Source organism: Phocoena sinus, chromosome 2 (genome assembly GCF_008692025.1).
Source record: "Phocoena sinus isolate mPhoSin1 chromosome 2, mPhoSin1.pri, whole genome shotgun sequence".
Classification (NCBI taxonomy): Eukaryota; Metazoa; Chordata; class Mammalia; order Artiodactyla; family Phocoenidae; genus Phocoena; species Phocoena sinus.
In genome coordinates this window covers 36,818,249-36,836,737 of record NC_045764.1, presented here as the reverse complement: position 1 = coordinate 36,836,737, position 18,489 = coordinate 36,818,249, and the positions used below count along the sequence as shown (strand labels likewise).

General features: G+C 43.6%; 1 protein-coding gene across 3 annotated transcripts in view; it reads right to left on the bottom strand.

Annotated features, from left to right (window-relative positions):
- The window catches only part of SEC11A (SEC11 homolog A, signal peptidase complex subunit), a 56,037-nt gene extending 54,640 nt beyond the window's left edge, over nt 1-1,397 (bottom strand). The window contains exon 1 of one of the 3 annotated variants that reach the window (XM_032623536.1): nt 982-1,397. In XM_032623536.1, coding sequence (XP_032479427.1) covers nt 982-1,032 — 51 coding nt within the window. In that variant the 5' untranslated portion in view covers nt 1,033-1,397. The remainder of the gene's footprint in view (nt 1-981) is intronic. The other 2 variants (XM_032623538.1, XM_032623537.1) reach the window with 2 other exon arrangements.
- Between the last annotated feature and the right edge of the window lie 17,092 nt (nt 1,398-18,489).

The following is an 18,489-nucleotide window of genomic DNA, read 5'->3' as shown; positions in this document are numbered from 1 at the left end:
CAATTATGACTGAAGGAATTAGCAAACATGTCTAAGAAGAGGTCTGAAGGGGAGTAAGGGGAAGTTGTATATCTTCTTCCCTAAATGGTAAATATAAATAGTGCATAATAGAAGTCCAAGAGAAAAACCTTTAATAGTGACATCAGGACAATTCTTAACAGCAAAACACTGTAAAAAGGTCCGAGGCAAGCAAAAGTGGGCTCCACAGACACACTTGGTGTAGAAGACAAAAAGGAGCAACTTTTTCCAATGACTAAATAATTACAACAGTATTCCCAGTACCATTTGGAATATGATCTGTAAGTTCAAGACGGAGTAAGATTTAAGGACAAAATCAGGAGATGGAAGTTTCAGGATCCCGGTACCACTAATACTGGGAGGTATACCCGAGGATCCTGAGGTATATCTTAATGCTAAGCGGACTCAAGGACAAGGAGAGTAAACGTTTCAACTCTGAACTCGGAGGTGGTTCAAGGAAGTCAGGACAGCCCGCTGAGACCCAGCTGTACTAGAAGGGTTGTAACGGGCTCAAAGTAGCCGAACGGCTTTTGTGGGGCCTTACAACCGCCTTCCCGAGCATCCCAGAGTAGCGGTGAACTGCTAAACCTAGCTACTGGAATCCATCGGAAGTCGCTGCGACTGGAGAAATCACGAGTTTGCCGCCTTACTAAGCCTAAAACAATAAGCAACCCCAACTCCCACTTACAAAGAGCCCTACGGTTTCCACTTGCTTCCCTGCCTCACAGAGGGCAATGGAACGTGAAGACCAGGCTTCCCGCTCCGCCCCTAGAAGGCCCCGTATCAGCCAGCGGCTAAAAATATGGGGCGGATAAAGCTACCTCTGGACACAGACCCCACAAAGAGATGGAATAATCCAGGCGTCAGACCCGCTCCGGCCCTCACACTGGGGCCCAGAGGTCCGCGGGGCACCGCAGTGGCAGTGTCGAAGGGACAGAGGGAACAGTGGGCGGCCAACCTCACCTGCCGCTTGTTCATCCGCCGCACATCGTCCAAAAAATCTAGAGACAGCATGGCGGGGCCGGCGAGGGGACACGGGCAGAAGAGACTGCGAGATGTGACCGGCAGGAGGAACGGCTGGCGAACGGTCCAAGCTCTCACTGGACAGAACCTCAGGGTGCCCGCACTTCCGCTTCCGGGGCGGAACCGGGGCGGAACCGGCGCGGCTCCGCCCCTTCGCCGGGGCGAGCAGACAAAGAGACTCGCGACCGTCCTAATCCAGCCTCCTCGCCTGACCTCTCTGTAGGGGGGCTCTCTCGTACCCCTAACCTCGTCTGCTGAGAAGAGAATGAAGCCCACTTCCCGCTCTCAGCCCCGTGGCCCCACACGGAGGCCGCCACTAGGGGTTAGATAGGAGGCCGCCCTGCAACTTCCAGAAGGCGGGCCCTGGTGCACGCCTGGCCAATAGGAAAACGTGTTTCTGGAGTCTGAGGGCAGAAAAGGCCCCTGAGCGGCCGGCGCGGGGCCCCTGAGCGGCCCCGGTCGTGGGTCTGGGTGTGGCCCTGGATGTTCCGACAGGCTTTGCTTCGTCTGCTGCGGCCCGTCTCCTGCGCTACGGGAAACTGACGGCTGAGGTGTTTAAATAAGTGCTGGTGGGTGAGGGCGGAGGATGTGACTTTCAAAGCACTGCCTGACACTTTTCAGGAGTTTAAGAAACTCGTGGCTGGAGAGAAAACAACCCGGTAGGATTAGAAAACTACCAAATCATACAACCGTGTGATGAGACCACCAGTAGTGCGGCTTGTGAGGTAGTCCCTTCCTCCCCGAAATTGACCTTGCTAAAAGGATCTGATTCTCTACTAGACGAAAACCTCCTGGTTTTGTTACCTCGGGCACCATAATGTGACCCTGTTATCGCTGACTTCTGTCTCTATACAGCTCTTCCTTGACTTACCTCCCAATAAACCCATGGTAAATTGAAAATACCATAAGTCAAAAATGCATTCAATACGCCTAATCTACTGAACATCGTAGTTTGGCCTAGCCTACCTTAAGCAAGCAGAGCACGCACTAGCCTACGGTTGGGCAAAATCATCTGACGCAAACCGTTTTTTGTTTTTATTTTTTTGCCGCACTGCTGAGCATGTGGAACTTCCCGGACCAAGGGCCGAACCCGTGCCCCCTGCAGTGGAAGTGAGGAGTCTTAACCACTGGACCACCGGGGAAGTCCTACACAAGTGTATTTTATAATAAAGTGTTGAATATCTCATGTAATTTATTGACTACTGTACTGAAAGTGAAAGACAATGGTGGTGTGGCTACAAAAGGTTGTAAGTATACTGGTTGTTTGCCATCTGTGCTCATGTGGCTGACTGGGAGCTGTGGCTTGCTGCTGCTGCCCACCATCAGAAGAGAGTATCATACTGGGAAAAGAAGTACAGTTTCTAGTGAATGCTTATCACTTTCACCATGGTTAAAGTAATACAAAAATTGTAACACACCTAACACACACCTAGGACAAGAAAACCAGAACTGGTCTCTGGCTATTATTTCTATCTTTTTCAAAATATTGATTATCTCACACCAGGGGAAGCTGAGTGAGGAAATATCACTGGAACTCTTTGTACTATCCTTGCAATTCTTTTTTTTGCGGTACGTGGGCCTCTCACTCTTGTGGCCTCTCCTGTTGCAGAGCACAGGCTCCGGACGCGCAGGCTCAGCGGCCATGGCTCTCGGGCCCAGCCGCTCCGCGGCATGTGGGATCTTCCCGGACTGAGGCACGAACCCATGTCCCCTGCATCGGTAGGTGGACTGTCAACCACTGCGCCACCAGGGAAGCCCTATCCTTGCAATTCTTTAAATTGAAAATTATTTCACAATAAAAAGGTAAGTATATTTGAGGATGGTTATAATAAAAAAGTCAGTTTTTATTATGAGTTTGGGGGAGGATGGAACACTGGCGGTGGGTATGTAAAATGGTGCAGCCACTTTAGAAAATAGAGCAGTTCCTCAAAAGGTTAAACATATTAACTATATTACTGTAGTTACTATCTTGACCATATGAACCAGCAATTCCACTCCAAGGTATATATCTAAGAGGACGAAAAACATATGTCCACACAAAAACTTGCACATGAATGTTCATGAGAGCATAATTCATAATAACCAAAAAGCGCAAATAACCCAAATATTCATCAACTGATGAAGGGATGAACAAACTATGGTATATCCATACAATGGAATATTATTTAGCAACAAAAAGAAATACTACAACACAGATGAACCTTTAAAACATTAGGTTCTTAAAGCATTTCTTCTTAATGAGAGAAGCTAGTCACAAAAGACCATGAATTATGTGATGCCATTTATGTAAGATGTCCAGAATAGGCAAATCCATAAAGACAGAAAGCAGTGGTTGCCTAGGGCTGGGAGCGTTGGGAGAAATGGGAAGTGATATTAATGGGTACGGGGTTTCTTTTTCTGTGGGGTGTTGAAAATGTTCTAAAATTGATTGTGGTGATAACTGTACAACCCTATGAATATACAAAAAAACACTGAATTGGCACTTTAAATTGGTGAGCTGTATGGGATGTGAATTATATCACAATAAAGCTGTAACAAAAAAAGAAAAAGAAAAAAGAACCATTGATTTCTTGTTTGTTGTTAAATTCCCAGTGGCAAATGTACAACCTGACAAGTATTGGGCACCCAACAAATATTTGCTGAATTTAAAATACTTGTGTGTGTTGGGGGGGTGAGGTATCCCTAACTGTTGCCCATAGGTAACCCACACTTACTGAGTTGAAATATGAATTCCTGATTTCTCCAAATTAGGAAGGCCTGTGGAGAAAAATACACATAAACTCTGTGAGGGCAGGGACCTTTTCCACCCTTCTACCCCCAGCTTTCTTAACAGTACCTGACTCTTTTCTCCATATGTTTTAAATTATACAAATAATACATGAGACATTCTCACCATAAAAGATTAAAACATGACAGGCAACCTAGCCACTCCACTGCTGGGTATATACCCAAAAGAATTGACAGCAGGGTCTTAAAGAGGTTTTTGTACACCCATGTTCATAGTAGCATTATTCACAATACCCAAAATGTGGAAGCAACCCAAGTGTCCCTCAATGGATGAATGAACAAACAAATGTGGTATAAACATCCTATGGAATATTATTCAGCCTTAAAAAGGAATGAAGTCCTGACATATGCTACCACATGAATGAACCTTGACGATGTTATGCTAATTGAAATAAGCCAGATACAAAGGGACAAATATTGTCTGATTCCACTTATATGAGGTACCCAGGGTAGTCAGATTCATGGAGACAGAAAGAAGAACAGTGGTTAAGGGGTTAGGGAGATGAGATGGGGAGTTACTATTTAAGGGATACAGAGTTTCATTTTTTCAAGATAGAAAAGTTCTGGAGATTGGTTGCACAGCAATGTGAATGCACTTAACACTGCTAAACTCTACACTTAAAAACAGGTAAGACGGGCTTCCCTGGTAGCACAGTGGTTAAGAATCCACTTGCCAGTGCATGGGACACGGGTTCGAGCCCTGGTCCGGGAAGATCCCACAGGCCACGGAGCAACTAAGCCCGTGCGCCACAACTACTGAACCTAAGTTTTAGAGCGGGTGAGCCACAACTACTGAGCCTGCGTGCCACAACTACTAAAGCCCGCACGCCTAGAGCCCATGCCCTACAACGAGAAGCCACCACAATGAGAAGCCCATGCACCGCAACGAAGAGTAGCCCCCACTCGCCGCAACTAAAGAAAGCCCGTGCAGCAATGAGGACCCAACGCAGCCAATAAATAAATGTTCCTTAAAAAAAAAAAAAGATAAGCATATATAGAGTATAATGTGATGGTTCCCTTTGCTCTCCTAGCCTCTCCCCTCTCTAGACTGATCACCACTACACACTTTCCTTCTAGTGCTTTTTTCCTATGTACTTAAAATTTACGCTCACTTTTTAACATAAATGGGATCACACTGTACATTTCCTTTTAGTTTTTGCTCTCCTTTCTCTTTTTCCCTTCAATGAGTCCTCTAGTCATGTGACTGCAATTTTCTCCCAATCTACCAGCACTTTTCCAACATGAAGTCCCTGAACCAGTGATCTATCAAGTTATCTACAGGATATTTTAGTGGGATGAGAAGCTTTTATTCACATCTACTTCATAAACTTTAAATGTCAGATTAATCATGATTTTCTCAAATCATGTAACATCTCAATAGTCGTTTCACTCTTAAAGTTTAGGTTGCTCTATAGTTTGTCTCAGCTAATAATGTTCAGTTGATATGATGCAGTTAATCTAAACTAATGTATTTTTTCATAATATGTGTTATTGTTTATGTGTTAAATTTTAACTTTCATTGTGTTACATTTTATTTTCAATTCACAAAAGTGGATCATTAATTCAAATCAGTTAGTTGAAAGTTAAATCAGGACGCTGAATACTTTCAAACTCAGAAAAAAGTTGTAACTGAAACACTGCCCAGGAATACAGTGCAAATACATATATTGGGTGAATCTGACTGTGCAGGGGCTGGGTAATCCACAAGTGTAATGAATTATGATGAACAGTTGAAAAAGAAAAGTGCTAATTATGGGACTTCCCTGGTGGTGCAGTGGTTAAGAATCCACCTGCCAATGCAGGGTATGCAGGTTTGATCCCTGGTCCGGAAAGATCCCACAAGCGCAGAGCAATTAAACCTGTGCGCCGCAACTGCTGAGCCTGCACTCTAGAGCCACTGAGCCACAACTACTGAGCCCTCGTGCCACAACTACTGAAGCCCGTGCACCTAGAACTGGTGCTGCACAACAAGAGAAGCCACCACAATGAGAAGCCCATGCACCGAAATGAAGTATAGCCCCCATTTGCCGCAACTAAAGAAAGCCTGTGTGCAGCAACGAAGACCCAACGCAGCCAAAAAAAAAACCATTCTGTAATGACCTATACGGGAAAAGAATCTAAAAAAGAGTAGAGGGACTTCCTTGGTGGTCTAGTGGGTAAGACTCCATGCTCCCAGTGGAGGGGGCCCAGGTTCGATCCCTGGTAGGGGAACTAGATCCTGCATGCATGCCACAACTAAGAGTTTGCATGCTGCAACCAAGATCCTGCATGCCACAACTAAGACTCAATGCAGCATAAATAAATAAATAAATATTTAAAAATGTATACATTACAATTTTAAAATAAATAATAATAAATTAATAAATATTAATTTAAAATAAATATTAATAATATAAATTAATAAATAAATAATAAATAAGAGTAGATATATGTATAACTGATTCACCTTGCTGTACACCTGAAACTAACACAGCATTGTAAATCAACTATACGTCAACAAAATTTTTTTTAAATAAATAAACTGGTAGTCTACTTGCCCTTGGTTCCTAGTACACTACATATGTTTCATTATATAGATTATGAAACTTGGTCAAATAGTGTCATAAAGTCAATGAAGTTTTAGTGCCATTTTTTAAAAAGCACAGTGGCCAATCTGATAATCAAAAATATTTTTTTTTCTAGAGGAAGAAAAACCCACAAAATAATGCTTCCTAATGTAACTTTGATAAGATTTCTTCCCAAAGATAAGAGAAGGGATCAAAAATATAAAGCTATTGGGCTTCCCTGGTGGCGCAGTGGTTGAGAGTCCACCTGCCGATGCAGGGGACGCGGGTTCGTGTCCCGGTCCGGGAAGATCCCACATGCCGCGGAGCGGCTGGGCCCGTGAGCCATGGCCGCTGAGCCTGCGTGTCCGAAGCCTGTGCTCCTCAACGGGAGAGGCCACAACAGTGAGAGGCCCGCATACCACCAAAAAAAAAAAAAAATATATATATATATATATATACATATATATATATGTATATATATATATATATGGCTATCCTTTAAAGTTACACTTTTTGTAGCCAAAACAGTGACAGGTCACATTCCGGCCAAAAAGATTTTAAAGTCAGTCATAGTGTTAATGATTAATAGCTCAGTAAGAAAGCTAAATAAGATTTTGGAGAAATCCCTTTATCAAAAGATACTGTTGAAAAAAAAGATACTGTTGGACATTGCATAATATCAGTGGCATATGGAGTAGACAAACACATGGTCTGGAGTTGTCTAGGGCTGCTGGAGAAGTCGTCCAACCATGCTAGGTCCTGGAAACCTATCACACCACTTTCCCCTCATTTTCATTGATCTGATGATTAGTTATCTATTTCTGTATAAGAAATTATATGTACAAGAAACATTATCTCACAGTTTTTGTGCATCAGAAATTTGGAGCTCCCTGGTGGTTAAGGTTCAAGGTCTCTCATAAAGTTATAGTCAAGCTGCGCAGAGGGGCTGCAGTCTCATCTGAAGGCTTAACTGAGGGAGGATCTGCTTCCAAGCTCACTCATGTAGTTGGTAGGTCTTGGTTATTCCTGGGCTGTTGGACTGAAGCCTCAGTTCCTACTTGGCTGTTGCTCATAGGTCTCCCTCAGTTTTATGTGGACCTCTCTTTTGGCAGCTTATAACATGGCAGCTAACTTCTATCAGAGTGAATGATCCAAGAGAGAAAAGAACAGGATCAAGCCTAGGGTAACCAACTCATCCTGATTTTCCCATAACTGTCTGGGTTTTTGCACTGAAATTTCTGCATCCCAGAAAATCCCTCAGTTCAAGGTAAATCAGGATGGTTGGTTACCCTATCAAGACAAAAGTTGCAGTCTTTCTTTATAGCCTAATTTCTGAAATGACATATCATCATTTCTTTCATAGTCTATTCATGAGAAATGAGTCTGGTACAGACTCAGAAGGAGGAGATTAAGTTCCACCTTTTGAAGGGAGGAGTATCAAAGAATTTGTAGGCATATTTCTAAAACCACCACATTTGGAGTCCAGTTTCATGGGAAAAGAAAGTATTAAAGAGAGACTCAACTTACTACCTTACTTCCTATCCAACTTATCCACTTCCATAAACATTCCTTCTTCCTCATTTCTTCCTCTTATCAGTGAAAGAGGAAGGCCTCTTTCTAAAGCTAATCCCTTGTCTAAAGCTAATCCTTCCACCTGCTCAAAGCTTCTCTCTTCCACCTCCTCAGGACCTTTTCCCCTTAATCATCCTTTCTCTCCCTTAATTTCTTTCCCTCAGTATGCTCTTCTCCCAGCATGTTTGATCACATTCAAATTTTCTTTCAAAATGTTTATGCTGAGTGCTTTATTGAGGTACAATTTACATACAATAAAATGCATAAATAATATGCATATAGCTTGATTAATTTCAACAAATATACATATCTATTTAACCATCATTTACATCTTTCTTCAATTCACTGAAAGCTCATTCTTGGCCCCATCCTGCAGCTAAAAGTCATAAAATAACTGATTGAAACCTCGAGGTCCATTAGGTCCCCTTTTCCAACTTGCCTCCTATCTCTCTGGCTTGTCATTCTCAGCCTCCACCATGGACTCTTTCGCTCACTCCTTTTTTTTTGGCTGTACCATGCAGCGTGCGGGATCTTAGTTCCCTGACCAGGGATTGAATCCGTGCCCCCTGCATTGGGAGCATGGAGTCTTAACCACTGGACCGCCAGGGAAGTCCCATAGCTCGCTCCTTAAATGGTGAAATCCCGCACCATCTTCTCACCCAAACACTGCCTCTGAGTGATCTTATCTGTCCTCATGACTTCAACTATCTTCTCTATGCATTCAACTCTCCAATATCTACAGCTCTGATCTCCTCCTGGAGGTCAGGCCATTATATCAACTGCCTCTAGACAGCTCCACTTGGATGTCCAGCAGACACCTCAAATTCACTATGTCCAAATGTCTCCATCCTCACTATTCTCCATAAAACAGCTATTCTCCATAAAAATCTTTCAGTAGATCCTCCTGACTTGAGGGATAAGGTTCTTCCTTTTATGTTCCAAATCTCCACAGAGGCACCACCCAATCACAGAAACAAGAAATCAGATAGTGGGACTTCCCTGGTGGTCCAGTGGCCAAGACCCCACGCTCCCAATGCAGGGGGCCCGTGTTCGATCCCTGGTCAGGGAACTAGATCTCACATGCCTCACCTAAGAGTTTGCATGCCGCAGCTAAAGATCCCACATGCCACAACTAAAAGATCCCGCATGCCAATGAAGATCCCTCACCCGGTAACGAAGATCCTGGGTGCCGCAAGTAAGACGTGGCGCAGCCAAATAAATAAATATTTTTTAAAAAATAAAAAAGATCACAGTTTTCGTTTAAAAAAAAAAGAAATTGGATTGTGATTCTTGATTCTTCCCTCTCCCTCAACTCCCAAATCCAATTAGTTACCAACTCTTATTATTCTACTTTCTTAATATCTCTCTTATCCGACAACTTTCTCTATTCCCACCGTCACTAGTTTGGTTCATGCTACTGTCACTTATCCTGATTATTGCATTGAACTCCTAATCGGTCTTCCAGCTGCAGTCTTGCTCCATGTATTGCCTCACTCCAGTCTACTCTCTATACTGCAGCCAGAGTGATTTATCCAAACCATTAATTTGATGATGTTACCTCCTTACATAAAATCTTGCAGTCGATCCTCCTGACTTGTGGGATAAGGTCAAATTCCTTAGCATGCTCCAAAAGGCACTTTGTGATCTGGCCCCTGCCTACCTCTCTGACTGGTCTCATTCCTCTCACATTTAAGAGCGTGTAGTTCCCTGAACGCTGCATACTCTCACTTTTGTGTAAGTTGCTTCCTCTGCCTGAAAAGACCTCCATCTCACCCCAGTGCTTTTTATTCTTCCTTGTCTTTCAAATTCAGCTCATGCATCACCTTCTCTGGGAAGCCTTCACTGCACTTCTCCTACCTGCATACTTACCATCATTTGTGTATTGTGTAACGTGTATCTGTTGCTCTCACCAGACTCTGAGTTTCCTGGGGGCAAGAGCCTTATTACTTATCTTTTACTCCCGAAAACTTACGTGAATCGAACACATAAAAAAAGTTGTCAAATGAATGAACGAAGGTCTTAAAGCCGAGGAGGCCCAGACATTCCAGAGACAGATGGATCAAGAATAATTCTTCTTTTTTTTAACTGTTAATTTTATACTGGAGTATAGTTGATTAACAATGTTGTGATAGTTTCAGGTGTACAGCAAAGTGATTCAGTCATACATATACATGTATCTATTCTTTTTCAAATTCTTTTCCCATTTAGGTTGCTACATAATATTGAGCAGAGTTCCCTGTGCTATATACTAAGTCCTTGTTGGTTATCCATTTTAAATATAACTGTGTGTACATGTCAATCCCAAACTTCCAGTCTATCCTTCCGCCCACCCCCAGACACAAGAATGATTCTGAGGATAGGATTATCCTCACTCAGATCCACAGGGAGAGTGGCCCACAGTGTGTGCTCTAGGCTGAAAATGGATTTATCAATGTAAAAAGCAGAAGATATAGCCCTAGTTCTTGAAGAGCTTTCAGTATCATTTGCAGCAGAAAAAAAAAAAAGGTATCTTGGGGCTTCCCTTGTGGCGCAGTGGTTGAGAGTCTGCCTGCCGATGCAGGGGACACGGGTTCGTGCCCCGGTCCGGGAGGATCCCACGTGCCGCGGAGCGGCTGGGCCTGTGAGCCACGGCCGCTGGGCCTGCGTGTCTGGAGCATGTGCTCTGCAACGGGAGGGGCCGCAGCAGTGAGAGGCCCGCGTAACGCAAAAAAAAAAAGGTATCTTTATGAAAGAAAACTAGTTAAGGTATAACTGCTAGTCTATACACGCTGTTGAAACTTAGAGAAGAAAAGAATCTTTCAGGCATGCCTTAGTCAAAGGAGATTCCTGAGGGAAGCTGGGCCACAACTGGGCCATCTTTGCACTGTAATAGAGGAAGCATAAGCACAGATTAGAAATGGGGTTAGGTATGGTGAGATGGCTAACAACCAGGCTTCGCTCCTTGGAGCTTACAGTTTTGAAGAAAAGATAGGCTGAGTAAGAAATAATTGGGCTGCAAAGAATTCGTTAGGAAGGAATAGGACCTGGAGAGATTCATATAAACTGGGTGGATCTGGAAAGGCTTAAGGAGGTTTCCCTGCAGTGCTGGGGTGGAAACAGGATCTCTTATGAAAATAATTCAGATATTTAGGACAGGTGATCCCACACTAGATAAAGATGTAAAGACTAAGGAATTAACTTTTCCGAATGTGGGACTCTAACATGCTATTTTCTCTGCTCACTGGACTGCCAGTCTTTCCAAACACATGAGTCTTTTGGACCCCATCAATCACAATGGCATGCCTAGTATTTTCCTCTATATCAATATATAGGCCTGCCTGAAGGAAGCATCTTACAGCATGTGTCAGGCCCAGTTGACTTTGAATTACAGATCAACCACTCACTAGCTGTGTGATCTTGAGCCAGTCAGTTAATTCTTTTTATCCTCAGTTTTTTGATGTGTAAAATGGGAATAAAAATCATTTTCATCATTTGAAGGTTAAACAAGATAGTACATGTTAGTAAAGCTGTTAGCACAATGAATGACAAATGGTAAGTGGACAATGAATGATAATAATTATTAAAAATAGGAAGTGGGTTCAAACTGATGTCCAAATCTTCAGGCCTGTCATTATATAACTGAGCCCCAGTTAGTCACTTCTATACAAATCAAGGGTGTCTACAGCAGAAGCAAAGTTGACTCTATTTTTGAAAACCCTATTCAAAAAAACTATGATCTCACCAGTTTCTCCTTGACCTTCCCAATGAAGGAAGTGGTGGGTGGAAGGAGAAGGACTCTTTATGACCCTGACAGGAAAGGAAGTGGCCCAGGCATATCAGGGGAGGCCAGTGCACACACCACACTGGAAGCCTAGCTTTTCCCCGGTGCCACCTCCCAAAAGGATCTATCTGGGTTTGCTGGGAGGACCCATCCACACAGCCTCCCCAAGGTCAGGTTAGGGGCTCAAGAGATGAGATTTTCTGCCCACCAACCCAGTGACTATGGTCATCAGAGACCATGGTTTTAAAAGATGCTGTAGTTTGGGACTTCCCTGGTGGCGCAGTGGTTAAGAATCCGCCTGCCAGGGCTTCCCTGGTGGCGCAGTGGTTGAGAGTCCGCCTGCCGATGCAGGGGTCACGGGTTCGTGCCCCGGTCCGGGGGGATCCCACATGCCGTGGAGCGGCTGGGCCTATGAGCCATGGCCGCTGAGCCTGCGCGTCCAGAGCCTGTGCTCCGCAGTGGGAGAGGCCACGGCAGTGAGAGGCCCGCGTACCGCAAAAAAAAAAGAATCCGCCTGCCAATGCAGGGGACACGGGTTCGAGCCCTGGTCTGGGAAGATCCCACAGGCCACGGAGCAACTAAGCCCGTGTGCCACAGCTACTGAGCCTGCGTGCCACAACTACTGAAGCCTGTGTGCCTAGAGCCTGTGCTCCGCAACAAGAGAAGCCACTACAATGAGAAGCCTGCACACTGCAATGAAGAGTAGCCCCCGCTCAGTGTAACTAGAGAAAGACCACGGGTAGCAACAAAGACCCAATGCAGGCATAAATAAATAAATAAAAGATGCAGTAGCTCTGTATAACATGGGGCGTCAGGAAGAAATATCATTCCCCGAAATCAAAGGTGCCTTCTGTGCAGAGAGATTACTAGAGTCACTCAAGTTTCCCTGGAAGATTTTTGGAGCGCTCTCTTTAAAAAGTCCTGGACAGCTGCAAGGGCAGCTGGGAAAAAGAAGCGCCGGCTTTCCGGGTTGGTATGTGTGTACAAGGGGCCGGGGGGTGGAGGGCACCAGTTTCCTGTTTGCCCATTCTACTTTGGCTAAAAAGAGAAAGGGGCCTTGCTGTTTGTTTTTTAGTTCTTAGAGAGGAAGGAGCCGTGTTGTGAATGTGGAGGTCCTGTGGGTGAAGGGCCAAGAGTGGGGGCAACTGTAGCCTCTCCCCCTAACTGGGGCTTATACCTCCTCTGTCAATGATGAGCTTTTTTTGAGCTTTTGCATCTTACAGCTAATGACAGGGGTTGGCTCTTCTTGATAGCTTAGGGATCCTGTGGGAATCTGTTGAGGCAATAATGAATCACCACTCGAAATGTGGTTTGTGTAAATTTGGATTTGAATATAATGTTCTCTTAATGTAACTACATTCAAAGATATGATCACTAGCAATCATTTATACATGCACTGAAATAGTAAAAAACATTAACCTAAAGGCTATTCTGAGCCTGCCTTCAAGGTGCTCGTGCTGAAACTCTGCATGGTTTAGTCACTGCCTCTCTCATCAGTCTGATCTCTGATACTTTGTCAATGCTTCGCCGCCACACAATCCAGGCATATGCAAACACCTGCAGCCCCAGGATGTGACAGAGGGGTTAATGAAGAGTTCTGGACCAAACTGCTTTACCCTCTACAAACTGTGTGACTCTAGACAAGTTATTTTACTTCTTTGTACCTCAATTTCTTTATCTGTAAGCAGGGATTGTGGTATCTAAAGTTTTTATGAAGATAAAGTGAGCTAAGAATGTAAACCACTAGAACGGTACCTGATACTTAGTAAATAATGGCTATTAAGTGTCACCTGCTGTGTGAAGCCTGCTCAGGCCTCCCCTGGGCAGGATTAACACTGCTTCATTAGTTCCACTCCTGAATTTTATACGTACTTTTATTTGTCCTTTGGTACATGGAACTTCAATCATGTTCAATTTTCTGAATCAGAAATACAGTATCAAGGCCTGACATAATCTGAAAAGAGAATAATCACTGTAGGAGAAATTCTTGCTTTTATAAAGAAGAGCTAGTTAACCCACTTGAGTCTGTAACTAGTAAAGTTGAACTGAACTGGTGAAGGAATACTTTTGGGGTGGAGTACTTCCTGTGCTGGGCCTGCCTATTCCAGATTTGTCAACATCCTGCCTTCCAGCTCCCACTGTTAAATAGGCTGACCAGAGAAAAATGCATGATACCAGCCTTACCTCTCACCCTGGGGGCCCCAATCGCACCAAGCTTTTCTCAGTTACACAAAAAGCTTCTGGGCCTTCCCTACCTCTGCTCTTTCTGCCTCGAGCATTTTTTAGCCCTCCCTTCTCCCTTTTAGCCACTCTTTAGGCAATCTTCATTCCCTCCTCCACTCCAAAGGCCTTCTCTTATCTCTCCAAGATGGGTTAAATTATTCTCCTAAGTAGCCACTCAGCCCCTCCCTCATATCTCCCCTATCACAACACTTACTACATTTTATTTTACTTATTTGCCTGGATTTTCTGCTAAATTGTAGGTTTCACAAGCCAGGGAATATGCCTGTAAAACTAGCCCTAGGTGCAACTGACCCATGGTTGCTGTTTAGTAACTGTTGTTAAGAGGAAAAAAATAAACGAACAAGTGAACAGAAGGAATGAACATTTGGTAGCAGGCACCTGCATCACATTCCCTGCCTTTTTAGCTTCCCAAGCGATTCTGTGCACCGTGGATCTAAAAACAAACAAACAAATAAAAAAAGCCATTTCTCGGGGATAGAAAGAAAATCGACTGGGAGTGCTGTACCTGAAACATTTAAAATTTCAAACTGGAGACTCTTAGAATATGAGAGTTTTCATCCACTTCCTCATAATTCAGTCCTACCCAATTCAACATGTTTTGAAAGAAAGAAAGAAAAAAAGAAAGAGGAGAAAAATATTTAGACAAAATAATTCAATTTTCTTTAAGCTTGGGCTGCTTGATACATGGTTCACTGAGCACTTGAAATGGGGCCAGTCTGAACTGAGATGTGTGCTGCAAGTATAAAATATATCCTAGATCTGGAAGATGTAGGATGAAAAAAGAAATGTAAACTATTGGCAATATTGGTTAGAAGTTGTAATGATAATACTTTTGATATATTGAGTTAAATAAAATACATTAAATTTAATTTCACCTATTTCTTTTCACTCTTTTTAATATGGCTATTAGATAATTTAAAATTGCATTTGTGGGCATGTAGAGGTTAATTTGCAAAGCTGGGTCAGATGGCTACCTCTTTTCTGCTCAGATCTGCTTTTCCAGTTCTTTCCTGGTTTACTAAATGCCCATGAACCCTAGCATTTTCTCCCCTGCGTTTGTTGTGACCTCTGGGGCTGGGACTTTGGTGTGGCAACAGGGTCTGCCCCCTGTGTCCTGACCTTAGGTCCTAGTTGCCCAGTTTGCTCACCAAAGCTCTGTTTCTATCCCTGGCCAGAGCCTGTGACCCAACCATAACACTACACAGTTCCCTTTGGACTATGGTTTGGTTTTGGTTTACTCTGTGTTCATTGCACGTGAGAGTTTAGCAAAAAGAAATGAGATCTGTTCTTTAGGCAGATATTTTGAAGTCACCTCTCAGAAAACATTCATAGATGAGAATATACCACAAAAGGTCTCAGGTTGATAATCGTAATAAACAATTTGTCAATATGTGCAAACTGTTTTCACCTCCATTCCCTTGAACTAGGAGATTGATGCTCCAATGAAGCAACCATTTGGGTAGAGGGTTGGGTGAATCAATTGACCACGCAATTGTCCTGAGTCTTCAGCTGTAACTTTTTAGACCATGCCAACAAATCCTCTTACTACAGAAAGGTCACCTCAGTTCTCTGGCTTGAATTTTCTCCTACGTAAAGCAAGGCTTTCTGAATAATGCCAACTTCAACAGTCCATACATTTACATATGTGAGTGGGAAGGAGAGTAATTCTAAATAGACACAAATCATTAGTACACACATCTCTCCCAACTCTTTCTTCCTTCCCTCAGTCCCTCCTCCTGAGTAGTGCCAGCTTTTCTGCTTATCTGTGGTATACGAGTAGACAAGCATTGGTGCTTTAGAGCCATAAGACCTGGGTTCACATCCTGACTCTGCCCCATACTAGCAGTGTGATTTGGGGCAAGTGACTTCACTTTCTAAGCCTCAGTTTCTTCCTCTATAAATTGGTGATAACGTCGTCTTATGGAAAACATCTGGCTCAGAGGAGCTGTTTATTACCATGTTATGCTTGTATCACACCCCTGCTGACTTTGGGGAGCCCTAGTACAATTGCTGCCTTTGCCTTATTAAAAAATAATAATAATTAGGGAATTCCCCCGTGGTCCAGTGGCTAGGACTCCATGCTTCCACTGCAGGGGGCTCGGGTTCAGTCCCTGGTTGGGGAAATAAGATTACTGCAAGCTGGGCGGTGCGGCAAATAAATAAATAAATATATACATAAATAAAATAATTATGTATACAAAGCTTTCCCGACCTTTAGAAAGAAAAATACACCTCACTGACTTAGTCACTTTCTTTGGTTAATGTCTTACTTTGCCCTTTCATTTCACAGTCAGTATTCTTGGAGTGCATGTGCTTTACTGCCCTGCCATTTTTTCTCTCCTTTCTTCTCTGCCATGTGTCATCTGCTTTGACACTACAGTGACCCTCCAGACCCTACTTCAGTAATGACCAGTCAGCTGGCAAATCCAGCGGTCCCCTATCCGTCCCCATTCTCCCCAACTTCACCACCATGACATTTGGCACTCACCACCCCTTCTTTAGATGCTTCCCTCCTCTTGGAGTTCCCAGGACCACCGGAAGTTACCCAACCAGGCAGATCAGTACCCTTACAAATTTACCAGCTCCTGGCAGTCTAGTCTGCTTCCTCTGGTTTCTGACCATCCCATTTTTAAATGGTATGGCAAAATTTTTTCTTCTCTCTCCTCAGACCTCCCACCAGCCGCCGCTCCTCGCCCCTCCCCCACTGGTGACATTCCTTCTCGCTTGCCTGTGGTTACTTCTGAGCCGGCACCTGCAGCCAGGCAACGCTCAGCGCCACTCCTCCAGCTCGCCAGCGGAAGTGGCTTCCTAGCTAAAGCCGGGCCTTTCACCTTTGCCAGAAAGCCCTCCCCTCCCGACATCTGGGTACCCTTAGCGGGAAGGAACAGATCATCGGTGATGTGTCTTTAGCCTCTCCCACTCTACTACATCCTCCCTGTGAGCATTTAGGATATCTTTTCATCTTAAAAACAACACAAACAAACAAAAAAACCTTCCTTGGCCTCACTTCCCCTTCTAGTCTTCTCTCTCCTCTATTTTAACAAAAGTTCTTGAAATCAAGCCCATGCCCTCTGCTTCCTCCTCTTGCTCTCCACTCTGGTTTCTGCCTTACAACTCTGCTGAGGGCTCCCTGCATGTTGTGAATTCTAAGTGCTTTATACAGATGTAAGATCCCCTTAATCACGAGGGTGGTGATAGTACTGTCTCTGTAAAACACCTGTGGGGTGTAGATGACTTCAGTAAATTAGCCAAGGTCCCAAACCTCTGGCAGGGGTTTGCAATCAGACCGTTGGGCTCAGAATCTATGCTCTTGGCCACCATGCCATACCATACCCCACGCCTCAAACTGTTCTCAGCACTCAGCCCAGTGCCTTGCATGTAGCAGGTGATGGATAAACATGTCTGAATGAATGAACACATCCTGGCCCCATAGTTCAGGTTCTTATGCTCTCACTCTTAGACTAACAAACCCAAGAGCAAAGGGTTCTTAAAAAGTGCATGGGCTTGGGTTTATGCCTATTTTTCTGACAGAAACATAGTTCTCATGTTTTTCATGGGTGCCTATGTCCCCCCAGAAGTTAATAACTTCTTGATTCATTCATTTTTCTGTCTTCAGTTTCATTTTCCCCAACCTCCTCCGCTTTACATCCTGTACATTGCCATTAGATGACTGGACTGTCAATGTTTTGTTCTAATTCTGTTACTGGTAAAAACATAAGAACAAATAACCTCCCTCCACCTGAAAAGTCTTGAATGCCTCCCTGGATGACTGCCTCCAAGATAAAAATCAAACACTTTGGCCTAACGGCCAAGACTTTTGGTAATCAAACCCTAACACATTTTACCAGTGCTATCTCCCACTTTTACTTGAATCCTCTGTTCCAAACTGAAGTCTTCTTGTAACTTCAAAATTTCTGTTCTAACCCAACTTTCAGCAATTCATTCAGCAATAATGTATTGCGTTCCAGGTCTAAACCAGGCACTGTGCCTGGGCCTGAAGATACAAAGATGAATACAACACAGTCCTTACCCTTGGGAAATTCCAGTCTAATCTGGGAGAGAGATGTGACAACAAAATCCTCAAAATATGGGATGGCAAACAATTCATGGGAATTATTCCTACTTGGAGGCAGGCTGGAGCTGACAGCAGGAAGACTTTCTAAGTTAAACATGTCTGTACTATTTACATGTTTCTTTTACAACAAGCATGCATTAATTTTGTAACCAGGAAAAAGGTAATATTCAGTGAAGATTATGGTTAATTTGATCTTGAGCTTCTGAGTTTCAAAGGAGAATAACCATAACTGTAAAAGAATTCGTAAAATTAATGAGGAAAAGACAGTCAAGCAATGGAAAAATGGGCAAAAGCTTTGAAGAGACATTTCCCCAAAGATGAAACATTTGTGGTCAATAAATATATGAATACATGTTCAACCTCATTAATCATCAAGAAGTACAAATTGAGACCACAATGAGATTCTATTCGATATCTATTTGAGAGGTGAAAATTAAGAAATCTGACAAAACCAAGTGTTGAAG